General features: G+C 51.3%; 1 protein-coding gene across 4 annotated transcripts in view; it reads right to left on the bottom strand.

Moving 5' to 3' along the window:
* Window positions 1-218: 218 nt before the first annotated feature.
* Window positions 219-8,275, bottom strand: part of med23 (mediator complex subunit 23) — an 11,727-nt gene continuing 3,670 nt past the window's right edge. For 2 of the 4 annotated variants that reach the window (XM_019859263.1, XM_019859268.1), the window contains exons 11-31: window positions 8,101-8,118; window positions 7,721-7,927; window positions 7,495-7,638; window positions 7,273-7,415; window positions 6,894-7,139; window positions 6,664-6,806; window positions 6,340-6,514; window positions 5,872-6,035; window positions 5,673-5,797; window positions 5,382-5,587; window positions 4,551-4,731; window positions 4,294-4,464; window positions 3,569-3,785; window positions 3,378-3,487; window positions 3,091-3,217; window positions 2,836-3,001; window positions 2,520-2,592; window positions 2,223-2,437; window positions 1,988-2,108; window positions 1,734-1,865; window positions 219-670 (exon numbers count right to left, since the gene is read on the bottom strand). In XM_019859263.1, the coding sequence (XP_019714822.1) occupies window positions 428-670; window positions 1,734-1,865; window positions 1,988-2,108; window positions 2,223-2,437; window positions 2,520-2,592; window positions 2,836-3,001; window positions 3,091-3,217; window positions 3,378-3,487; window positions 3,569-3,785; window positions 4,294-4,464; window positions 4,551-4,731; window positions 5,382-5,587; window positions 5,673-5,797; window positions 5,872-6,035; window positions 6,340-6,514; window positions 6,664-6,806; window positions 6,894-7,139; window positions 7,273-7,415; window positions 7,495-7,638; window positions 7,721-7,927; window positions 8,101-8,118 (3,327 nt within the window). In that variant the 3' untranslated portion in view covers window positions 219-427. The remainder of the gene's footprint in view (window positions 671-1,733; window positions 1,866-1,987; window positions 2,109-2,222; window positions 2,438-2,519; window positions 2,593-2,835; window positions 3,002-3,090; window positions 3,218-3,377; window positions 3,488-3,568; window positions 3,786-4,293; window positions 4,465-4,550; window positions 4,732-5,381; window positions 5,588-5,672; window positions 5,798-5,871; window positions 6,036-6,339; window positions 6,515-6,663; window positions 6,807-6,893; window positions 7,140-7,272; window positions 7,416-7,494; window positions 7,639-7,720; window positions 7,928-8,100; window positions 8,119-8,275) is intronic. The other 2 variants (XM_019859274.1, XM_019859282.1) reach the window with 1 other exon arrangement.

Here is an 8,275-nt window from a genome sequence, read left to right as displayed (position 1 = left end):
GAGCCTCCGCATGACCAGTTGTGGCGAGTACGATGTGAAGTCCGGCATGTAAACTAGGGTTAAGGTTTCAAAGTAGGGTTGAGAACTCGGGTTAGGATTTCAAGGAGGGTTTAAAACTAGGACTGGGGTTTCAAAATAGCGTTGAAAATAAGGGTTGGCGTTTCAAAGTATGGTTTTAAACTCGGGTTAGGGTATCAAAGTACTGTTGAAAACAAACATCGTGACACAGCAGGAATCCATTTTATTGTATCGATATAATAACATGATATAAAAAGCAAATACAAAATACGATCTATCGTGATGCTAAAAAAATAAACAGCACTTACTTGATTTGTTTGCTGGATTGCAAGAGTCTGTATTTGTCTTTTACCGTGTGTCTGTTTTCCTTTTTTTCCCCCGTCAAGTCCGCACATGATGAGTGAAGGGGCTACATGGGGGGGTGTGCGTGCTGCGAGGAGGGCGAGGCCGCGGCGCCAGCGGACACCATCGAGGAGGTGGAGGAGGATAAAGGCTGAGGCGTGGAGGTGATGGCTGCGGGCACGACGGAGACGGCTGCCGCCGATGAGGACGACGACGAGGCCGAAGACGACGTGTCGGTCTTGCTGCTGTGAGTGATGAAGCGAAGGCGGAGCTTCATGGCCGGCCGAAGGGTGACGATGATTTTCTCCACCTGCGCATCAACACGGACCAGTGAGAAACAAGTTATTGCCTCTCTGCCAAGCTTTATTTGCTATGTTTCATGTATTTGTTCAAAAGTTTCGATGGCCTTTGCTCATTTTTATTTTGATAATATTTTTATAAGTGCACAGAAACAGATCACTTTGAGGAGAAGTCAAGACAGACATTTTGTGACTTGCTTTCGACTAAAAATGACATCACAGCTGCTCAGGTAATGACCATTCACAAGCTGAGCTGTGATTGGTCATTACCTGAGCAATTGTGATGTCATTTTCAGTCGATGGCAAGTGACAAAATGGCTGATCCCCTGAGATGGCTGAAGCTGCGTAACGCATATTCCACAAACGCAATATGAATCACAATGTCATTTTAGACGTATATCGAGCATACATTTGCTTGTTTTTCTGTCAGAGCTGTTTTCAGTGAGATGTGATACATTTGTTGAACATATTAAAAGCTGTTTGCAGTGAAGAGGTTTGGGTGGAGGCGACTTTGGACGCACACATTGAGGCCCAGGAGAGCCTTTTCAGAACCACGACTGACGCATGATGACAGCTGCTGTGGGTTAATAAGAGGGCAAATTAAACGACGAAGCAAAAATGTCTTGCATGGCATACGACGCATGAGCTTCCGCAGAACAAGTACGATGGGGATCTTCTGTACTCAATAAAAAAAAAATCGAGAGGAGCGAAGGCACTGCGGAGAAGGTTGGGTGAGATCGTCCTGCAGTCTTCTCTCGTTCTCTTGCGAGCAAAATTAACTTGGTGTCTTTGCTTCTTTCATTGTGTGGTGTTTTATTTTACTAATGTCAACAAATGAACCTGACACTATACATGGTCGTTTTTTGGGACTAAAAACGCCTTACGATACATGGTGTTTTTTTTTCAGCTAAAAACGCCTTACTATACATGGTCATTTTTTTCAGTTAAAAACGCCTTGGTCGTTTTTTGGGGCTAAAAATGCCTTACTACACACATGGTCGTTTTTTTCAGCTTAAAACGCCTTACTATGCATGGTCGTTTTTGAAAGGGTTTCATGAATGCATGCGCACTTGCCTGCTCCTTGACGCTGTCACCCGTGTACATGTACTTTATGTGATAGAGGAAGTCGCAGATCGGGTCCATGTAGTTGAGATGTTGGCAGTGTTGGTCCACCACCTGCAGCATCTCGTAGAAGGCCACGCCGATCTGTAACACATGCAAACATGGCAATAGGATAACTGGACCAACCTTTGTGAGGTTTTTTTTGGGGGGGGGTGGGGGAGGGGGGGTGCAATTTCATCCAAACGTGTCTTCCGTATAAGTCAAACCTCCAACATGCATCTTGTCCTCTCCTGTTGGAAGCGTTGCAAGAAAGGTCCAACCAGGTGATAAACATACAGCAGCTGGAACTCTGTCTGAACCACCGGCTTCAACGTCTCTGAGAGGAACCTACACACACACACACACACACACACACACACACACACACACACACACAAAAGAACAAATGAGGAATTTGTGGGGGGCCCAGTACGGTGCCAAGAGGCGTCCCGGTTGGCTCACTTGGGAATGAGCGAAAGTTGTCCGATGGACGAGTGGTGCCAGACAGCATGCGCCAGCGCCAGCACGTAGCTACAGCTGATCTCGCTGTAGCTCTGGTGGCACGCGGTGAAGTCGAGCAGGGCGAAGGGGTCCCGAGGCCACGCCGTCTCCGACGTCAGCGCCGGCGAGCCCATCACCGTCACAATGCGATCGTGCAGCACAATCCAGTACGGCTCCTAATTGGGGAGGGATGGCCATCACGCCACTCGACGTTTGACGAAGTGGGTCGCGGAGTGAGCGGAATGCGCTGGAACTTACAGGCAACGCGGTGATGACGAGGCCGATGGCGTTCATCCAGGCCGTGATGTTCTCGCGGGGGACCAGAGGTTGACTGAAAACACGACAATGCACTGAGGCTCCCTCTAGTGGTGTGCCAAGAAATCATTGAATTCAATCTACAAAGGGCGCATCTTGCTCAAATGGCTTCACTTATTAACATGCATCAACACTTTGGCCTAGGACAGTCTTTGAATGTTGATCATTAAGGTGTTTTTTTAAGGTGGTACGTCGTCTAAAAAGTTTGAGAGCCACTGTAAAAAAAATAAACAAGTTAGTGTGAAAGCAGCGCTCTGACCTCTTGAGGACGACATTGAGGAGAGCGTTGCCCACGTCCTTGCCGGGCACGGCGAGAGCCATCAGCTCCACGCAGGTGACGTGCAGGGCGTGAGCCGCCGGGTTGGGGAACTCGTTGAACCTCCAGTCGCAATTGGGGAACGGGCCGGGCGACTTGCCCGCCATGGGTGGGCTCCGTGTTAAGGACGCGCAACACAAGGTGGTCAGATTGTTCAAAAAGACGTTTCAGGAGGCACTGAGGCGCATCGAAGGATATTGTCCACCAGGCGTCCAATCAGCTTGCAGTAGTAGGTGTCGTCGGGCGTCCAAATGGTGTCGTCTCTTTGGTTCATGCCGAACTTCAGGTAGGTCTCACTCAGGCACCAGCCAGGAGTCCGGTTGTCCTGGAACATCAACAAATGGTGAGTTACTTTTGCCAGAACATGGTTGAAAAGTTCTAAACTGTGCCCTTAGCAATCGCAATGGAGCCTGGTGGGAATCTGAGAATAAATTCAAAGTTCTTCAAGTGTTTCCGGAATGACTCTCGGTGGCTCCTCGGCCTACCTTGAGTGACAACATGATGGCGTGGACCAGCTTCCTCTTCAGGCTGGTTCTGTCCCTCAGGTGGCGCTCGTAGTAGTGCAAGGTGTTGTACAGGTAAGTCACCGGCCGGTCTGCACATATAAATAAACAACAGGCGTATGAGACCGGCAAAAAAATAAATAAAAAAACATTGACATGCTCATGTTAGCGACCGTGGAACTTGTAGAGGCCGCCCAGGTGGTCCAGCAGAGTCTCCAGCGACTTGGAGACGGGGATGAGCTCCAGGAAGCGGTGGATGACGATGTCGAAGACGGGCAGGAAGCGCAGGCACACGTTGCCAAAGTAGATGGGCATGTACTGGTGCTGCACCTGCATGGGCGGGTTGAGCTGCTCGGCCACGCCCTCGAAGTAAAGCTTCTCCGGGTATTTCTGATGCAGCGGCACAACAAAAGCGGCAAAACCTTTAGCGCTCCACAGATCACACGTTTGCGAGGACAGAAAGAAAAGGGCTTAAAAGTAAGGTTTTGAACGAGAGTTAGGGTATCTAATTTAGGTTTGGTGCTTGAAATGAGCGCTTCGAACTAGTGTTAGGGTTTCAACGTAAGGCTTTAGAGTAAGGAGAAGGGTTTCTAAGTAGGGTTGCAATTTATGGATAGGGTTCCAAATTGAAGGTATAATTTGGGTTATAGTTTCAAATTAGGGCTTCAAACTCGGGTTAGGGTTTCAAACTAGTGTGTGCGTTTCAAAAGAAGGTTTTATACCAGGGATAGGGGTTTCCTAGTAAGAATAGGGTTTCAAATTGAGAGGTTTTTAAAGTCAGGTTTGTGTTTGAAACTCAAGTTAGAGCTTTGGTAGGGTTTCTAAGTCGGGCAAGATTTTCCAAATGCATCAGATTGCTCCAAAACGCAACAAGCGTGACGTGCCGCGTGTGCCCTACCTTGTGGTAGCTCATGTGCTTGTTGTGCCAGTCGCTTTGCAGCCAGTGCTCGGGCGCGTTCTCCTTGACAAAGTCGTTGACCCTGTTGCGGAAGTCGTCCGACTTGAGCAGCAGCAGCTGGATGATGAAGTAGCACACCTGGGCCTCGTTGCGCTCGTGGCTACGCATCGCCTGGCGGGGCCGCGCCGGGAAAGGGTCGGAGGGTGAGAGGCGGGCGCCGCGACAACGGGGCGGGGTTTCTAACGGCGGACGCTCACCAGACACAGGATGACTCGATCCAATGTGACGATGTTGTATTTCCACACCATGTCGTTGAGGATCTCGATGCACTTGTTGAGCTGGGGGCCACCGGGCGACGTGGAGAACTCGTAGACCAGGAAGTCGGCGAACGTGCGCATGTGGGCCACTAGCGCGCGAGCCCCGATTCGCTCCAGCACGCTGCGGAAACGACATTTGTATCGGAAATCGTACTGATGGTTTCTCATGCAATTTGTTTCCTGACCATACGCAAACTCAAATCCTTTTTGTCCAGCATGGTGGACATTGGATGGAAATGTCATCATTTTACCTTTGGTTTTAAATGCCTTCAACTCTTGTATTTTTTTTTTTTTTTTTTAATGGCTTATGTGGATGTGGTACTCGAGTGCTCCCCCGGGGCGGCCCGTTGGTCGACGGCTTAGCACTTCCGCCTCACAGTGCAGCGGTGCAGAATTTGATTCTGGCTCCGGCCTCCTTGTGTGGAGTTTGCATGTTCTCCCCGGGCCTGTGTGGGTTTTCTCCGGGTACTCCGGTTTCCTCCCACATTCCAAAAACATGCGTTGCAGGTCAACGGAACACTCCAAATTGTCCCTGGGTGTGAGTGTGAGCGCGGATAGTTGTTCGTTTCTGTGTGCTCTGCGATTGGCTGGCAACCGGTTCAGGGCGTCCCCCCGCCTACTGCCCGAAGATGGCTGGGATAGGATCCAGCAAACCCCCCCGCGACCCTTGTGAGGATAAAGCGGATCGGAAAATGGATGGATGGAAAAAGCTGGCATTTGAACAGGGGTGTGTAGACTTTCCCTATCCACCGGACGCGCCGTTGTACTGACTTGTAGCCAATCTGGTTGATGTGGTCGGTCTCCAGCAACATTTTCCACAACAGGCAGAGGAAGAACGGCGGCGAGCCCTGCATGGAGAAGTGCGTGATGATGTCCTCCTCGTTGGTCATGGACTTCCACTTGCGGTACTCCTCCTCCACGTTCTTCTTCAGGTTGAAGCGCGGCTCCTGAGGGACGTTGTTCTGTTTGAAGAAGGCCTAGCAGCAGAGATGGACAAAGGGGGGGGTGTCAAAGCGGGGAAAGCCCAGCAACGAGCGATCCAGCCCGGATTCGAGCCCGCACCTGCAGTGGCGCCGGGAAGCAGGACAGGGTGTGCGCGGCCCAGTTGTGAGGGGTGAAGTTCATGATGGTCTGGAGGATGTCTTTACACCACGTGCCGTGGATGGAGTCCGAGCCTGTGAAGAAATCTGCATACGCGGACGGGCCTGCTTTAAATGCCAGGGAGGGACGCGGTGTTTGGGTTTGTGACTCGGAGGAATACCGGTGACGTGCGTGGCTCTGGCCAGGGTGAGGATGAGCGCTCGATTCAACTCCTCCGATTCCACCGACAGAACCGTCTTGGGGTCGTTGAGGAAGCGGGTGAACTGCGGCTGCACCTCCGAGCTGCCCAGCGCCGTGATTAAGCGCAAGGCCGTGCTCTCCACACTACGGGGGAAGGAGAAACACCAGGTGGGAAATAGACAGCAGGTGCGCACCACTGATTAACCCCCCCCCCAGCCGATCTTAGCTAATCGGAAAAATCTGCCAATTTCTTTGCCCATTTAAAAAAAAAAATTTAAAATCACATTACAACAAAATCCAAATTTAATGACATTCAGGAAGTGGAACCTCGATTTAAGCAATTCGTAGTGGGGAGGGGGTCATCCGGTAAAACACATTGACTGTCTGTTAAATTGAATTTTTTTTTTAAGCGATATTCCACGGTCTCTCCATCTCCATCTTAGGTTACCAGAGATGCAGCTGGTTCTGGTTGGTCTGCGGCACGGCGGCCAGACTGTGCAGGTGGCTGAGCAACTGGACGCGGTAGTGTGGCTGGATGTGGTGCATGCGGTAGCTGAACATCTCCAGCAGAGTGTGGAGGATTCCCCACGCGTGAGACTTGAACACGTTGGGCAGCAGCTGGCCTGGACGCGCACAAAGTACGAGTTCAACGCAAAGAACGCTGAGCAAATTATGGAAATGATTGACAGGACTGACATGCAAATACGCATGATTGCAAATTTGTAATAATAATGTTTTGGGGGCGTGGGCCGGACCGGTCTGTGAAACTCACTGATGAAGCCTTTGATGCCCAACGACTCAATCTCCATGTAGACCAAGAGTCTGCTGTACGTCTCCACCAAGGCGGGCGCCAAGGCAAGGCTGGATTTGGCGTGCGCCAGCTTGATGACACGCGTGGCGATGCTGTGGATGAGACTGCACGTGGACCGACGAGAGGGAACCACCTGAGCATGATGAAAGTTTTTTTTTTTTCCATTTTGCTTTTGAAAAGGCGCAACGCACCTCATCTTGGCGTGCACCGTGACCGAGTCCAGCAGATTCATGGGCAACGGCGTGAAGGAGCCCAGCGCCATGCAGTTGGTGCCCGGCAGGTTGATCCTCATGGACTGCGTGCCGTAAATGGTCTCGACCAGGACGCCCATTGGCACGCCGAAGCAGTCCGAGTTGGTGCTGTAGGCGTTGCACAGCAGGGCGATCTTGTAGTCGGACATGCCCAGAGATTTGTTGCACAATGACTGCTGGAGGAACCTTGACGGACGCAAAGTGGCAGAAATTGGTGAGGGCAAGCTTGGAATTTACATTGAGTCGCAGTGAGACCTCGGTGGCGTTTGACTTCCGCTGCACCGATTCCAGCCGTGCCAAGAATTCACATTTTGCTTACTCGTGGTGCAGTTTGAGAGAGTGCGGGATCGGAATTTGCAGGTTGGAGTCGCCTTGAGCCTTGCGGTTGAGGTGGATCCAGATGCAGGTCATGGCGAAGGCGTGGGTGGACTGCGGCTTGTTAATGTCCGGAACGGGAATGCACTGGGAAACACACCCGAGAGAACATTCCACGATGATAAGGCAATCGATGGATCATATCCGTCGCGAAAAACCAACACACCTCTTTTTCGGGATACAGCAGGTCAAAGAGCTTCATGACAGGAAGGAAGTCGCCCAAGGCGTTCTTCTGGATGCTTCCCGATATGAACTGCAGCAGGACCCACATCAGGTGGTCCCTCCCTTTGATCAGACCCCTTCCTGCGAGCTGGAAGACACGGCAAACACTTTGGATACCTCCCCCCAATGTATGAAAGTGGTGGCAAAAAGGAGCTTGAGTGTTCGCTCACCTTCTGGTGCAGAGAGAGCACCATGTGCGGGAAGCTGGCGAACTGGAACAGGACGAAGAAGATGAGCTGCGACGAGAGGTGCTGCCACAGCAGCTGGCTGGTGCCGCCCACGTCGGCGTCAAAGTGCTCCTCGGTCTCAGAGCGCTCCATGGCGTACACCACCAGGTCCACCAGCTGCTCCTCCAACACGGGACAGCGTTGCTTTTGCTGCCGAGCGGGAGACAGAGAGAGCCATCAAAAGGACAGAGACGGAGAGGAGAACGTGGCCTAGTGAGCCCGGTGTGCGAAAAGAGGAAAAAAAAAAAAGAAAAGGAAAGAAAAAAGCCCGATGGGCTGCATTCACCAGCGATTAGGAGGAAGGAGGAGCAAGGAGGACATACCTGAGCAATGTTCAGAGTCTTACCGAGACGAGCGCAGGAGAGAAAACAGAAAGAGGGAGGAAACAAAAGAAAAGAGGAAGACACACAGAGAAAGAGAAGAGTGGTGACTCACGAGCGAGGAGGTCGCTGGACCCCAATTAGAAAAAAAAAAAAAAGCATGCGGGTGGGGGTAGAA

This window comes from Hippocampus comes, unplaced genomic scaffold, assembly GCF_001891065.2.
Source record: "Hippocampus comes isolate QL1 unplaced genomic scaffold, H_comes_QL1_v1.1 scaffold164, whole genome shotgun sequence".
Classification (NCBI taxonomy): Eukaryota; Metazoa; Chordata; class Actinopteri; order Syngnathiformes; family Syngnathidae; genus Hippocampus; species Hippocampus comes.
This window is presented reverse-complemented; position numbering and strand designations above follow the sequence as displayed.